Source organism: Anabrus simplex, chromosome 8, assembly GCF_040414725.1.
Source record: "Anabrus simplex isolate iqAnaSimp1 chromosome 8, ASM4041472v1, whole genome shotgun sequence".
NCBI classification, from domain to species: domain Eukaryota; kingdom Metazoa; phylum Arthropoda; class Insecta; order Orthoptera; family Tettigoniidae; genus Anabrus; species Anabrus simplex.
The window spans coordinates 193,306,442-193,323,031 of NC_090272.1; the positions used below are offsets into that span (position 1 = coordinate 193,306,442).

At 39.6% G+C, this 16,590-nt stretch overlaps 1 protein-coding gene across 1 annotated transcript in view; it reads right to left on the minus strand.

Moving 5' to 3' along the window:
- The window catches only part of LOC136878952 (hexokinase type 2), a 288,533-nt gene that overhangs the window by 13,013 nt on the left and 258,930 nt on the right, over positions 1 to 16,590 (minus strand). The window contains exons 6-9 of the mRNA XM_067152585.2: positions 13,345 to 13,481; positions 12,065 to 12,177; positions 9,926 to 10,081; positions 1,888 to 2,027 (exon numbers count right to left, since the gene is read on the minus strand). Coding sequence (XP_067008686.2) covers positions 1,888 to 2,027; positions 9,926 to 10,081; positions 12,065 to 12,177; positions 13,345 to 13,481 — 546 coding nt within the window. The remainder of the gene's footprint in view (positions 1 to 1,887; positions 2,028 to 9,925; positions 10,082 to 12,064; positions 12,178 to 13,344; positions 13,482 to 16,590) is intronic.

The window sequence follows — 16,590 nt, forward strand, 5'->3', positions numbered from 1 at the left end:
TCTTTTCTGACCCATTTCCAGGAGAGGTGGCATGCTTGTAGGTATCTATTTAACCACATACCAGCCTTCCTACAGCTTAAATTTCTGGCAGTGAACCCAGGCCCCCTCCCTAGGGACAACAGCTAATAGTGCTAACCATGTCCAGCTCCATGGCTAAATGGTTAGCATGCTGACCTTTGGTCACAGGGGTTCCAGGTTCGATTCCCGACAGGGTCAGGAATTTTAACCATAATTGGTTAATTTCTCTGGCATAGGGGCTGGGTGTATGTGTCGTCTTCATCATCATTTCATCCTCATCAAGATGCGCAGGCCGCCTACGGGCGTCAAATCAAAAGACCTGCATCTGGTGAGCCGAACCTGTCCTCAGACACTCCCGGTACTAAAAGCCACACGCCATTTCATTTTTATTTTAGTGCTAACCATTACACAACAGACGTGGATAGAATTACCGTAGGTAACAAACTAGAAGAGTCTGGGTCATTTGTATCACCAGAACAGTGACAGCTGCTTCATGCTGAAATAAAAGCAAGCGACTTTGAGACCTTCTATGGCTGCAAAATGGTTCCAGTGAGCCAAGAATCTCCAAAATTGGTCAAGTGATGACTGGAGAAAGTTAAGCCATTCATGAAGACATAATTACTACCTATTTTACAATTGGCTTTACGTCGCACCGACACAGGTCTTATGGCACTGATGGGATAGGAAAGGGCTAGGAGTGGAAAGGAAGTGGCTGTGGCCTTAATTAAGGTACATCCTCAACATTTGCCTGGTGTGAAAATGGGAAAACATGAAAAAAACATCTTCAGGGCTTCTAACAGTGGGGCTCGAACCCACTATCTCCCGAATGAAAGGTCAAAGCTGCATGCCCCTAACCACACAACCAATCCACTCAATCTAATTACTACTCATTCAGACATTTGTAATGATGGAAGTGTCGACTCAGTTAATTGTGTTTAATACAAGATTTATTTCTCTTTTCTACTCCTTCAGTTTCATTTGAGGTCTGCTTTACTGACAAATCTGTTTCTTTCTGTCACAGAAGAGACAAGTCAGCCATAAGAAAAGAAGGAGAAGAATTCCACCCAGACTGTGTGAAGTATTCAATTTCAGTGATGATCTGGAGTGGACGGTGATACATTGTAGAAGGTACTATAAGACATAAATAATACCAAGCGAGTTGGCTGTACGGTTAGGGTCACATAGTTGTGAGCTTGCATTTTGGACATTGTGGGTTTGAATCCCACTGTTGGCAGCCCTGAAGATTGTTTTCCATGACTTCCCATTTTCACACCAGACAAATGATGGGGCTGTACCTTAATTAAGGCCACAGCCAGTACCTTCCCAATCCTAGCCCTTTCCCATCCTTGCATTGCCAAAAATCTTCAATGTGTCAGTGTGATGTTAAACCATTAACAAACAACAATAACAAAACATAAATAATATGTTACGTACTAAGAACCTGGTTGCTGCCTCAAATACAATGGTTTGGTTAAAATGAATTTATACTCGTGCACGATGGGATTCCTTGCCGCAAAATGAGAAAAACAAAACAAAAAAAATCATATTTACTGTATAACATTTTACATAAGCTTTGAAGCTTGCAAAAACATTAGGCTACATATTTCATTTGTTATCCGTAAATATTCTGTGATATTGATCTTGGTCGAGACAAAGTTCTACGACCCTTGTTCCAGTGATGGAACTCCTCCTACAAGCGTAGAACAGTTTGATAATGAGAAATAACACCAAAGCTATAAAAGCGTGAGAACCTCTTCTGAATAAGTCGGCAGATCCGTCAAAGTGACAGGAGTAGTTATGTCTGTTTATGCTTTAATAAAACAAGATAAGCATGATTTTATACAGAAAGATTGTTTCTGAAATACTTACACACTGATACAAGTAGAGCTGCACGATTGGATACCACTTCACAGATATACTTGACTATTTCAATGTCATCTTCATCACTTGTTAGTCCTAGCTTGTCGAGGATGTCCTTGGTGTTATTACCCACACCATCCACAGTGTCTCTGAAAGAGACAATAGTAATCAGTTAATCTGAGTCTTTGAAGAGCAAAAGTACATCATGAGTTTAGATGTCAGTCAGATTTAGATTATGATCAGGTCTGACAAATGGTCTCTGACCTAAGGTGCCTGTTTTAAAGTGTACCAATTCATAAAAATTATGTTCTCCATCCTTGTTGGACTCTGTTTTTGTATATACATTATGTACAGTTTGCTGACATTACAAATACATTACAGTATTCTTTATATCAAAGTGATTGATGCATGTACCCTACTCAACCCTTGGCGTGCAACTATGACTACATAGTGTAGATGGTCTCTACCTCTCCTAATTTCTGTTTCTCTTCCCTCTTCTCTTTCCTAGCAGTCAAATGAGAACTTTCTATGGGTATTCTGTTCTGGATGCCTACAATTCATAAATGACCAGTATGCAAGACAGAACGTAACTCAAAAGCTTTCCAGTTACAGCAAAGACACCGAAAATTCCCAACTGACAACCACACAGTAGCCACCTTCCACACATCTCTAGGACTCATGCAAGTGTGGGGAAGTAAAGATGATACAAGGCGAGGTGGTGACTAGCTATGTGGGTCGGGAAGTTAGCTGCCTGAGGAAATTGATCACCTATGATTGAGTAGGGTTACATCAGTAACCTTTACATCGTGTTCCATGACTAAATGGTTAGCATGCTGACCATTGGCCCAAGGGTTCCCAGCTGTGTCAGAGATTTTAACCTTCTTTGCTTAATTCTGATGACCTGGGGAATGGGTGTGTGTGTATGACATCATCATTAGAATTCATCACAGGTAGGACTCCATTCACACAGACACGCAGGTCACCTATAAGCGGCAATTTGAAATACCTGCATCAGGCCTTTCCAGACGCCACATTATTATTTATTATTATTATTATTATTATTATTATTATTATTATTATTATTATTATTATTATTATTATTATTATTATTATTGGCAAAGAATACTGTATTGTTTTGAAAACATCAGCAACCTGTATACAATATACATCCAACTGCATTAAATTAGGCCAGCTAATAAATATTTCATTTGATACATTCTCAAAACGTGAGAATATCTGTAAAATGTTGACTACCAAGAGCCAAAGAGATGATACTTGCAATCCTACCACCTGCACAATATGTTCATCCTATTTCAAACAAGATGATTTTGAAGGAAAGTCATCTTCTGCAACAGCCAATTTGTGTGCGGTTGAGACAAGGAGGAAAGAAAAATATTCTGTCTGTCTGTCTGTCTGTCTGTCTGTCTGTCTGTCTGTCTGTCTGTCTGTCTGTCTGTCTGTCTGTCTGTCTGTCTGTCTGTCTGTCTGTCTGTCTGTCTGTCTGTCTGTCTGTCTGTCTGTCTGTCTGTCTGTCTGTCTGTCTGTCTGTCTGTCTGTCTGTCTGTCTGTCTGTCTGTCTGTCTGTCTGTCTGTCTGTCTGTCTGTTATCATCCCAAAAGCTGATTGTATCCTCAAACAGGACCACCGAAGGTTGTGGAGTTATACAGAAACCAAAAAGAAAATCAAAAGTCATTGCCAAAATGAGACGTACTAGGTAGGATGATGAGCAAGATAGTGTGCCATCTGCAAGTATCAATGCACAATAAAGGAAGTTACAGCTAATGGGAAGAAACAAACAAGTGACAAATCAAGTCATGTACAGGGAGATACAAGCGTGAAAAGGAACACTTCATATAACAAGCACAGTGATAAGCAGACTTTGGAATTGTATGCAAATGCATAGTTTGTTTGGCGATATGTAGACATCCAAAACCGACAAGGAAGCTTGTTTGAAGATGAAATTGGACAAATTAATAAGTATAATAGTGCATTTATATATATGCATATTTGCATACATTTTAAATTTATTGTGCATATTTTTGACCTTTATTATTCATATTTTAATGTGTTTTCCAAGCAGTCTTCAAGAAAATGTAAAGTAATGAATGCTGCGAACTCTTTCGGCAATGAAATGGTTCAAAGGGAACTGGCACTTATCAAGACACGCTTCTGGATCACACCAGCTGGAATCAATCAAGAAGCTAGAAACACGTGTGTTGCATCTTATTGATTCACTGGGCATTATAGAGAATGGGAAGCATGAACTGGAAGGTGTCCCAGGAAACCTTGGACATTGTCTGCAAACAAAATATCGTGATGTCCTTAAACGAAATCCGGTCTATGATATCATGGCAGCTATAAACAAATATTTGGGTATTACTGATAATGACGATCTACCAGAATGTTTAACACCTGCACTCGCTCCTGAATTCAAGTACTGTCCTGTCACGATGTAGAGAGATCATTGTCCGCATTAAAGCTAGTTTTAACAAATAAACACCACAGATTTATACCAGAAAACTTGGAGAAGCAAATTATGGACAAAAGAAGTTGGATGTGCAGTGTAAAATGAAAGAGGAATGTGTATTTCTCATGTTTGTGGGTTTTTTCATTGTTTTCTTAGAACCTCACTAATTAATTTATCATGTGTATTAATTAACTTGCGGAATAGAAGTGCTGGGCACAAACCAACCATACCATTCAGAGGAGAGAATCTACAGTATTGTAGTAACCCAAAATACCTGGGAGTCACCCTGGACAGGTCCTTGACCTACACGAATCACCTCTATAATGTGTCAGCCAAGATCAAGACCAGAAATAACATCCTCCAAAAGCTGGCAAGCACATCCTGGGGTGCTAATGCTCAAGTCCTGAGATCCACTGCTCTTGCACTCTCTTATTCCGTCACTGAATATTGCTGCTCTACCTGGCTTAACAGTGCTCACACTGGATTAGTAGACACCCAGCTAAACCAAGCAATGCGTATCATTACAGGATGCATCCGACCAACTAACACACACTGGCTTCCCACCCTAAGCCACATACCACCTCCATCCCTAAGAAGATCACAGTCACTGCTTAACTTGTGGAAGAAAATTGAAAACAATCCTCACCTCCCTATTCATTCTGACATAGCAGCTTTCCCAGCTAAACGACTGAAATCCAGACACCCTTCTTGGCGTACTGCAATGAATTTACAGGACACCTCCTTTAATATATCGGACGCCTGGAAAGAACAATGGTAACAGCAATCCTCATTACCACATCACCACATCATTGAGAACCCATGCAACTGCCCAGATGGTTTTTCTCTTCCCAGATGGCAGTGGAGGATGCTAAATCGAATTAGGACCGGCCAAGGTAGATGTGGAGCCACTCTCTTCAAATGGGGATGGAAGACATCACCGCAATGTGACTGTGGACAAGGGGAACAGACAGTGGAACACCTTGCATTTGAGTGTCCTTTACGTAGTTACAGAGGCTCTATAGAGGACTTAAACTGTGTCTCAATTGAAGCTCTTCTCTGGCTATTAAATTTTGACATGGAACTTTAGTTATGAACTTGAGATGGTAGTTGTATATATTGTAAATAATATTGTATTCATCATACGCTAAATAAAAATAAAAATTAACATACTGTGTCTTATTTAGGAGAATTATGCATATTGTTTTAACAGTGAACGTTGATAGCTTGATACATCTCACAATGTTTGCACAGATTGTTTGTTGTATTGGAACAGCCACAGCAGTAAATACTGCAATTTTTTGGTTTTCATTCTGTTCAGTTGGTAGTAATGAAAATCTTAAACATACTGGTAAATTTGGACTTTGCAAAACAAACTCTAGAGGAGAAAAATTGCTCGAGTTTTGTGAACAACATGAACTATTAATAACTAATACATGCTTTGATGTTCACAAAAGACAAAGACAATATTATTCATGGAAGGCTCCTGGAGATAGTAGAAGACATCTGTAAGATTACGTAATAGTAAGACAGAGATACATAAACCAAGTGCTTAGCAGTCACAGTTACCCTGGGGTTGATGTCAACAGCAATCATATATTAGTTACAGCGAAGTGCAGTGTTAGATTCAGAAAACATAAAACATACGGTTCAAAGAAATGGTGTTTGAATAACTTACACATTGCAGATTTGGCTTCAAAATTCAAAGAGAAAACTAATCAACTGAGCAGTGAAAGTACTGGATGGGAAAATGTCAAGAACAGCTTAATAACAGCCACTTCAGAAATATTGGTTGGTACCAAAGAAGCCTTGGATGACACAAGAAATTTTAGATCTCATTGAACAGAGGAACAAAATGAGAAGCAGGGATTTTGAACAATATAAAGCATTAAAAAAATTTAATAACAGACAAGTGTCACTTAGCAAAACACAGCTGGATGAATGAAATTGGCGAGGACATTAAAAAATATTTAAAAACAGGGAAATCTGATAAGGCATATTTTAAAATAAAATCTTTGCAGAACAAGAAAATAACCAGAAGTAATGTGATTAAAAACAAAGCAGGAAAGATTCTTTTTGAAAATGAGGTAGGTGACTGCTGGAAGTAATATATTGAAGATCTATATGAAGGTCAGGAAATAGATAACATTTGGGATTATGTAGAGGATGAGAGCCTGATTGAGGTAGACAGGAAAGGCCCACCAATTACAAAAAAGTGAGTTTAATACGGCTCTACACTTATTAAAGGATAAAACAGCCGTAGGTGTTGATAACATTTCAGCAGAGCTCCTGAAGAACTGTGAAGACATCATGAAAGAGAGATTGTTTTTTATCATTACAAACTGCTGTGAAGAAGGTATCATTCCACCTGATTTCATAAAGAGCTGGGCAATAACACTCCCAAAGAAAGGAAATGACAAGAACTGTTCAGATTACAGAACAATAGCCATTCTATCCCATGCTTCTAAAATCCTACTGACAATACTTAAAGGTCGAATCAGCAGGAAAATTGAACAGAATTTAGATGACGGCCAATATGGCTTCAAAGTAGGTAAGGCTGCTAGAGAAGCAATTCTAGCTCTGCATCAAATCCTGGAGAGAAGACTGGAAGTTAACAGGGAAACTTATGTAACTTTCGTGGATTTAGAGTAAGCATTCGACAAGGTTGACTGGAAGTTATTATTTCAAACTCTGAGAATGTTGGGTCTTGATTGGAAGGACAGATGTTTGCTTTTTAACCTGTATAGAGCCCAAAGCAAAGAAATAAACGTCAATGGAATGACAAGAGAAGAAAGAGTAAGAAGAGGAGTGTGGCAAAGTTGTCCCTTATCACCTTATCTCCCGGGGCCGATGACCTTCGATGTTAGGCCCCTTTAAACAACAATCATCATCATCATCATCACCTTATCTGTTTAATATCTTCATAGAATTCTCTATTAGTACAGTAAAAGAAAAAACCAAAGAGATAAATTTTAATGGTAAACAAATTAATAGTATCCGCTTTGCAGATAATGTTGCAATGTTAGCTGATTCAGAGCACAAAATGAGTAGAATGCTCGGTATACTAAACAACACGTTAGAGAAGTTCAGGCTAAAAATAAACACAAAGAAAACAAAAATAATGGTCGTTCAAAAGAAGAAGACTGAATTGAAAACAAAAACATTAAATTAGGCTGTGAAAAAATAGATCAGGTTAAAGAATTTTATTATTATCTGGGAAGTGTTATTACCAATGATAATCAGTGCCTGACAGAAGCCAAAAGAAGAACTGCTATGGTAAAACAAGTGTTTCAAAGCAGGAAAAATCTATTGTTAAATAAGCACATAGGAATTGAAACCAGGAAGAAATTTGTTAAAACCTTTATTTGGAGTGTGCTAACTTACGGTTGTGAGAGCTGGACTTTGGGAAAAAAAGCACAATCAATACTAGAAGCTGCGGAAATGTGGTTCTGGAGAAGACTGACAGGGACGAATTGGACAGAAAAGAAGACTAATATCCAAATCTTGAATGACGTTAATGAGGAACGGATTTAATTTATTCAATAGAGCAGAGGAAAGCTAAATTTCTTGGACACATCCTGCGGCATGACACCTTTCTCCAGAATGTCTTCGAAGGAAAGGTCCTAGGGAAGAAGTCGAGAGGAAGACCACGTCTCTCATATCTTAGGAACATAATCACTCAGCTGGGTTTTGCTTCCTATGTCACGATGAAAAGGACTGCTGAAGACCGTGAGATGTGGCTGCAGCAACAAGGCATAGCCTTTAGATAATGGATGGATGGATTCTGTTGTTTATTCATGATCATGATTATATGTATTGGTGTGGGTGATTGCATGAGTCTAGTAAAGGAATGTTATGTTTTCATTTCATACAAGTGTTTAATAGCATGAAAGTAGGTGCATATTTAAATGCATCTTTTATCACTTTTTGCTGCATAGTTGCATGCTTACCAGGTGTATGTGAGTCTTTTCCAGTTTCACTAAGAGATGGCACCAGCGAGCAGTAGGCAGCGTACGAATTTGACACATACGTCAGTTTGTTCATCTGACATTAACCTACCAACCGGCACAAGTTGAGTCCGCCAAACAGTAGCGTCTGTATTGTATCGTTCAGTGATCATGTTGACGTTTGTGCCTGAAACGCATTGCTTTTCTTATTTAATCAAAAGAAAAGGGCCGTGGAAAGTCATTGTTTGATGATAGAAACATATTGCGAACACGCTCCATTGATTAGAACATGTGAGACATGGACTCGACAATTTAAATGTGGTGATTTCATTGTGAATGAGAGTGTGCACTCTGGTAGACCACAAAAGTGTGAAGAAGAGCAATTGCAACTGAAGCCTGGCAAAACTGTTAAAGCACAACGCTGTCGCCAACAAATGATTAATTTAAATCACTCATTGATCGAAAGACGACCGGAATGGGCCAGAAGACATGGCAAAGTGATTTTGTTACACAACAATGCGCCATCTCACACAGCAAAACTAGTGACACCTTGAAATCGCTTGGATGGGACAACCTTCCGCACCCACCATACTCCCCGACCTGGTGCCATCTGTCACCTCTTCGCGTCAGTGGGACACGCTCTCACAGAGCAGTATTTCAGCAATTTCGAGGAAGTTGGAAAATGGCTCGACGAATGGTTTGCCGCTAAAGACAAATAGTTTTTCTGCCATGGTATTCATAACTTACCAGAAAGATGGGCGAAATGTGTAGAAGCCGATGGCCAATATTTTGAATAGACAAAATAAATTTCCCTTGAAAATTATGTGTTTTCTTTACCACAATACCGGCAAAAACTTATGCATACACCTGGTATATTGGTGATTTATACAGCATATAAAGCCAATGTCTAGTGACAAGTCAGTATGGAAAGAGGGAGTAACAGAAAGAGAATACGAGGACAAACATGAATACACAAAAGGAGGGAGGGAATGTGTTTGAAGACAGCAGTGTGTGAAGATGTGTTTATCCTATTATATGTGTCTTTTCATGTTCATTGACTTTCTATACAAAACGAAGGTTATAAAATACCATAAATAAAATTTGTACCATAGTCAAACTGTCACAGTATTTCCTATTTAGAATCAGTTTTGCATACACTCCGTTATAATCACTTAATCCTCTGAAGGTGAATGATATATAGCAGAGAAATAGGCCCATGAGCACACTGGGACAGGACGAGCCATCATGATTTGTCAGGGGGGTGATAAAAAATTACCAATAGGTGGCAGATTGAGACAACCAGTAAGAGTTGTCAGACTGTATGCAAATCCAATCTGAAAACCGGATTATTCTTGTTTTCTTGCAAGACAGTGTAATTACATTGTGGTAAAGATACCTTGAATAAGTCAATATACTCTTAGCTTTCTTGTTCAGTCACCATGTTGATGACAAGCTTAGTGTGGACACCAAGTCAACATAAGTCACTGAGTACCAGAACTCCCGACCTCAAATCATCCAGAAATATGTATTGCACAATTAATTATTTTTTAAATTTCTTTGGCTAAAATATTTGTAAACTTGAAACTAAGAAAAATATCAAACACAAATAATATATGCATTAATGAGAAATACTTACTGTTCTATCAAAGAAACAAAACTTGTAGTGAATGCTCCACTGGTGAGTAACTTTTCGGAGGCCTTGCCATTAAATACCACTCCATCCTTCACCAACTTCTGAAGGATGACCCGGACAATTTCTCCCATGTATTTTCCGCTAATGTATTTTTCAAACCTGAAAATAAATACAGAAGCATCCTCTGATTAATTCTATATCTACTGTTATGATAATATTTATACAGTATTACAATATGACAGAAACTCAAACTGAAAGAAGATACTTAAGTTTACAAATCAGCTTTTACATTTTGTAGCCAGTTAACAACATCAGGAGTGACAATATAAATGCCATTAGGCCTTTCAGGATAGGAATGTAGAGAGCAACATTGAATAATGTATCGAAAGGTCTGCTTCTTCTCACCACAGTCGAATGCTGCAGAGTCCCTCCATCCCTACTTATAAGTAAAGTAAGTAAATTCGTGCCCTCGGCTGGGGCTAGATAACCTGCACTATTTATAGTGATCAGAGTTGTAATGTGAACTCAAAATGGGTGAATGTTTTCTCTCAAGTTAATTTAGAAGTTCTTCCAAATATAACAATGTCGGTATCTTGTGTTCTAAGTATACCTGGTTCGAATGCATATGCTGAAAGAGATTTTTTTTCCAAGGAAAGAAATGGAATGATGAAAGGAATAGATGTTCAACAACTTTGATTAAGTCAGAAATTCAAGTCTCACTTAATTTTGAGCATAGTTGTCAGAAATTACATGACTTGATGGAAGATTCCACATTATTAAAAATAGTTAAAAGTGAAGAAAATACGGGATTTAAAGTTTGTATGTAGAAAATGAAATGGCAAAATTATTTAATAAAACTTGTGCCTACAATGTAATTACAGTACAGTGTTTTCTTGAGCAAATGTCTATGTCATGTCGACATGACCTGACCCTTGTCAGCATTTCAAAAACCTGACAACCTTAGCTGCACGGAGTATTCATTCATTTATTCATTCATTCATTCATTCATTCATCCATTCATTCATTCATTCATTCATTCAATCAGTCTGACGGAAAGTGGGTTTGCCTAAGGACATAGAATAATGATATATTTTTATTTACATGTTTTAGTTAATGTCTATTCTAGCCTATCTATTATGATGTACCTAATCCATACAAATGTTATTCAAGAATAGCTACTGAATACTTAATTATATTAGTTAAAATATTTTCTTTTCCAATTTGTAATGAAAAAATTTACATATTTACTTGGTAATTTGTCTTGTAATAAAGAGAAGCTGTTTGATTCTTGCATCAGTTAAGATCATCCGGCTGAGAAAAAATTCCAATTAACTTTAATATGCTGTAATTTCTATAGCTGCCAACATAAAATGTTTAATAAATTACTTTTTAAAATATTTTCTTTCATATTATGTGAAGAAATCTTAGTCCAGCTCCATGGCTAAATTGTTAGCGTGCTGGCCTTTGGTCACAGGGGTCCCGGGTTCGATTCCCGGCAGGGTCGGGAATTTTAACCATCATTGGTTAATTTCCCTGGCACGGGGGGCTGGGTGTATGTGTTGTCTTCATCATCATTTCATCCTCATCACGACACGCGGTTCACCTACGGGCATTTATAAAAAGACCTGCACCTGGCGAACTGAACCCGCTCTGGGATATCCCGGCACTTTTCATTTCATTTGAAGAAATCTTATGTCTCAGATTACTCTGATGCCATTATTAATAGGAAAGTTATATTCTTCTTCATCTTCTTCTTCTTCTGCTTTTTCCACACCTGTGGTGTCATGGGTGAAAACTGCGTCGCACATATGGATTTGACCCTGTCTTACGGCCGGATGACCTTCTTGATGCCAATGCTATATGGAAGGAAGTAATCACTACTGCATGTTTCTGTGGTGGTTATATAAATATGAAGGGCAGAGTATTGTGACAGACATGAACACCCAGTCCCTGAGCCAGAAGAATTAATCAGAAGCGATTAAAACCCTCGACCTGGCTGGGGATCGAACCCAGGACCCTCTGTACCGAAGGGCAGAACACTGACCGTTCAGCCAAGGAGTAGGACAAAGAGAAATTCAACAGCAAATTTAATTTTGATTATAGGAGTGCCTCATAATCATCTCATTGAATACTGAAACTTACGTAAATGAATTCTTGATGAGAGAGTTTTGATCAACTTGACGATCATAGTCTGTTTTAACGAAATCGAGTACACCGTTGTCTCCAAATGCTCCCCACTCAATGTCAATGATGACCTGAAAACAAATGGAAGAATGTTAAAACAAATATGGAATCAAATTTACCTAACGGAAATACAGCCTCGTTAACCTGTCATTTTTGTATACCTTTTTGTTTTCTAAAACAATGTTCTTTTTGCCTGAAAAGTATGTATCAGCCATGTGGTGTAAGGAAGGCATGCCTGTCTCTTACTGGGATTCTCTGGGTTCAGCTTCTAGTCAGTGCAGGGATTTTAATCCTGGAATGGGATTCCTTAAGCCTCGTGAGATCAACCGAGGATCTGCCTGCTTTGATAGGTAGCGGACCCATCACGAAAGCGAAGCAATAAGGCTGAAGATTTAATCACACTGACTGTTGATGTATGTAAGTCCAAAACATTTGTAATTAGTGGCCATCTGAATCTTGGATTCTAGGAAAATTGTCATGGTGTTACATTGAAAGTTACAACATAAAACTGGAAGTAATTATTGACAAATACAAATTTAAATCTTTGAATGCGGTTTGATTTAGCGGATTCTTATCTAAAGTCTGTTGCTGACATTATTTGAGGGTATGATTAGGGCTACTGATCAACTCTCTCTTTTTAGTTTCTAATTTTGTACTTTGTACTTCTTAACTAATCCTTTGAAATTACTCTCTTCTGTTAATTTTACCGGAACAGTTACAGTGTTTCTTAATTGAGTTAATTTAGGGAGTGGGACTGAAATTCGCTGCCTGTATTTTTACAGAATGAATTACCTCATTGGAGTGCTTCGAAAGGCTTACTGAGCAGTCAACTTCAGTGCAACACTGATGCTATTCTTTTACAAACAAACAAACAAACAAAATGGTGCTACAGCCAGGGCTGCTACCTCACCGTTAGATAGCTTCTCAATTGTTCCTGGCCACACTATGGGATTTTGAACACAAATGGTTAATTAAATGGTTCAGAGACTGGGTGTTGATACTATCTGTATACACCTCTACAACTCACATATAAACACTTCGTCCACTACAACTACATGCAGTACTTCACACAGCAGGCATCACCCACCCTCATCAGAGGGTTTGCCTAAGAAGGGTTGCGACCAGGCTACAATAGCCTCACAAATTTATTATTTATGTTTTATCCTTGTGTTGTTTCCTAGAATTATCCTGAGAATAACACCAATGTATGGATGTTATTACCAGTGCAAGAAACTAACCTGTTTCTCTCCATGTCGCTGAACCTCCCAGTGTTGCACTTTATCTGCCCGCTCCAGATAGCAGGCATTGCTGCCCGTGCCAAGAATCAGTCCGATAGCTGTCCGACTATCCAGCACCGCTCCTTGGACCAAAGTACCTGAAGGCAGAATTTTAGACAATTAGAATTATGAAGCATTATGTCTGGTCAGGGTTACCTGCTATGGGATGGGGGTGGACCCTCCAACCAGTGCCTCAGCACTGAGTGTTAGGTGGCAGTTAATAATCTGACTCTCTAAAGGGACCAACAGGACCCTTTAGTTGGGAGCTGGTTTCCCAGTCGAGGCTCAAATCCACCAGACAGCATCTTTTCTCCAGGTTAGGGCATGAAGGTATAAGATGCCTTTGGGTTTCGTTATCAAGAGAAATGACTAGCCGAGTTGGCCATGCGGTTAGCGGCGTGCAACTGCAAGCTTACACTCCCGAAATAGTGGGTTCAAATCCCACTTGACCGACCGATTGATTGATTGATTGATTGATTGATTGATTGATTGATTGATTGATTGATTGATTGATTGATTGATTGATTGATTGATTGATTGATTGATTGATTGATTGATTGAGAACATTATAATAATAGCCTATAATAAATATCAGAGTTGATCAGGACAAAGAGCTAGGCAGTACACCAGCAGCGACTCAATTTTTTGTGTGTCTAGGGAGGGGGTGACAAGTGAAGCTTTCTGTTTAAGGGTTACGAAAGAAGAAGAAGAAGAGACCGGGCGAGTTGGCTGTGCGTTTAGTGGCGCGCAGCTGTGAGCTTGCATCCGGGAGATAGTGGGTTCGAGCCCCACTGTCGGCAGCCCTGAAGATGTTCAGTGGTTTCCCATTTTCACACCCATCCCATCAAAACTCCTTTTTCTATTTTTGCAGTTGTTTAGCGTCACACCAATGCAGACAGGTTTTCAGTCACACTGGGACACGTAGGACTAGGAAGGTAGGGCTCATGGACTTAGTTAAGGCACACCCAGACTTAAGTCTGATGTGAGAAAGGGAAATTACGAAGGATTATTTACACTACAGCATTGCCGATAGTGGGGTTTGGACCCACCATCTTCTGAATGTAAGATCACAGCTATACAGTTCGTACCAAGATGCCAACTCGTGTGGTATATGAAGTAGTGGGTCCGATCTACTGTAATCCTAAATGATACAGTCACCTTTCTGGGCTTTATTTGCTTCCATAGTTACTATATATCAAATGTTATTCAATATATACACTGATGAACAGTTGAATTGTTACTTTAGCAAACTGGTGCTGTGGTCGACCTGGTGAATGTACACTAGTAGTAAGGCGTAACACGAGACTTCAATGTCATCAGACCTGGGCATAGTATGGGTACGACACAAGATCTCAGCATCTTCGATTGCGGCCAGATTGTCGGTGCCAGATGTAAGAGACATTCCACCTTAGAAGTTGTGAAAGCACTGTGCTTTCCACATGTCACAGTGTGAAAAGTGTACCATGAGTATGTGAATTCTTACAGAACCACAAACCACAGTTGGGTTTGAACAATCAGTCACAACTGATCTGTATTCAGAACTGTCACCCAGATGACAGATTCCCCATCAGTAGTTTACCTAGTCCTTTCTTAAATGATTTCAAAGAAGTTGGAAATTTATCAAATATCTCCGTTGGTAAATTATTCCAATCTCTAATTCCCCTTCCTCTTAATGAACATGTGCCCCAAGTTGTCATCGTGAATTCCAACTTCATCTTCATATTATGATCTTTCTTAACCGAGCAAGCGACTGTGCGGTTAGGGGCGCGCAGCTGTGAGCTTGCAATTGGGTGACAATGGGTTCGAACCACACTGTCAGCAGCCCTGAAGATGGTTTTCCATGGTTTCCCATTTTCACACCAGGGAAATTCTGGGGTTGTACCTTAATTAAGGACACAGTTACCTCCTTTCCACTCCTTAACATTTCCTTTAAATTATTGCCATAAGACCTATCTGTGTCGGTGCGACGTAAAGCAACTTGAGAAAAAAACCTTTACTACCTTTAAAAACTCCATTCAAGCTTATCTGTGTACTACTGTTACACGACGCCATCTCTCCACTGACAGCTTGGAATATCCTACTTAATGATATGCATACAGATTTCCTTAGGCAACCTGAAATATTTGTCCCGAAAAGAGACAAAGTCTCTCGTAGTGCATTGGCACTGCCGGTAGCTTCAAATAGCCTACGCAGAGACCTCCATGGTATGCACTAGCCATGCATCTTGGTAGGTGTGTTATCTACCAACTGACGAGCCCAAATTAACACACTGGAGCGAAACGCTGGCAACAGGAATGGGTTAGCCTGGATGATGTCCGATAATGGACCCATTATATTGGTATCGCAGCTCGCCCCTTAACTCCCAAGTCTTCCCAGTCCAAAATTTGCAACATTTTCGTACACTACTCCTTTGTCGGAAACCACCCAGAACAAATCGTGCTGCTTTCCTTAGGCTCTTTTCCAGTTCTCATATCAAGTAGTCCTAGTGAGGGTCCCATACACTGGAACCATACTCTAACTGTAGTCTTACCAGAGACTTATACACCCTCTATGAACTCTAAATGCCCTCATAACCATATGAAGAGATCTGCAACCTCTATTTACAATACCATTAATGCAATTTCGCAATGAAGATCTTCCCTCTATTAGCCCCCATACTCATAGTTATGTCCGCCTCGGTGGTGTAGTGGTTAGTTTAATTAGCTGTCACCCCAGGAGATCTCGGTTCGATACCCGGCTCTGCCTGAAATTTGAAAAGTGGTACGAGGGCTGGAAGGGGTCCACTCAGCCTCGGGAGGCCAACTGAGTAGAGAGGGGTTCAATTCCCATCTCAGCCATCCTCGAAGTGGTTTTCCGTGTTCTCCCACTTCTTCTCCAGGCAAATGCCGAGATGGTACCTAACTTAAGGCCACGACCGCTTCCTTCCCTCTTCCTTGTCTATCACTTCCGATCTTCCCATCCCTCCACAAGCCCCTGTTCAGCATACCAGGTGAGGTTGTCTGGGCGATGTACTGGTTCTCCTCCCCCAGTTGTATACTCCGACCCAAAGTCTCACGCTCCAGGACACTGCCCTTGAGGTTGTTGAGGTGGGATCCCTCGCCGAGTCCGAGAGAAAATCTAGCCCTGCACGATTAAAGGATTAAGAAAGAAAGACTTACAGTGATCCCCAAGACATAAATTCTCCCCATCAACACAGTAACTAAAACT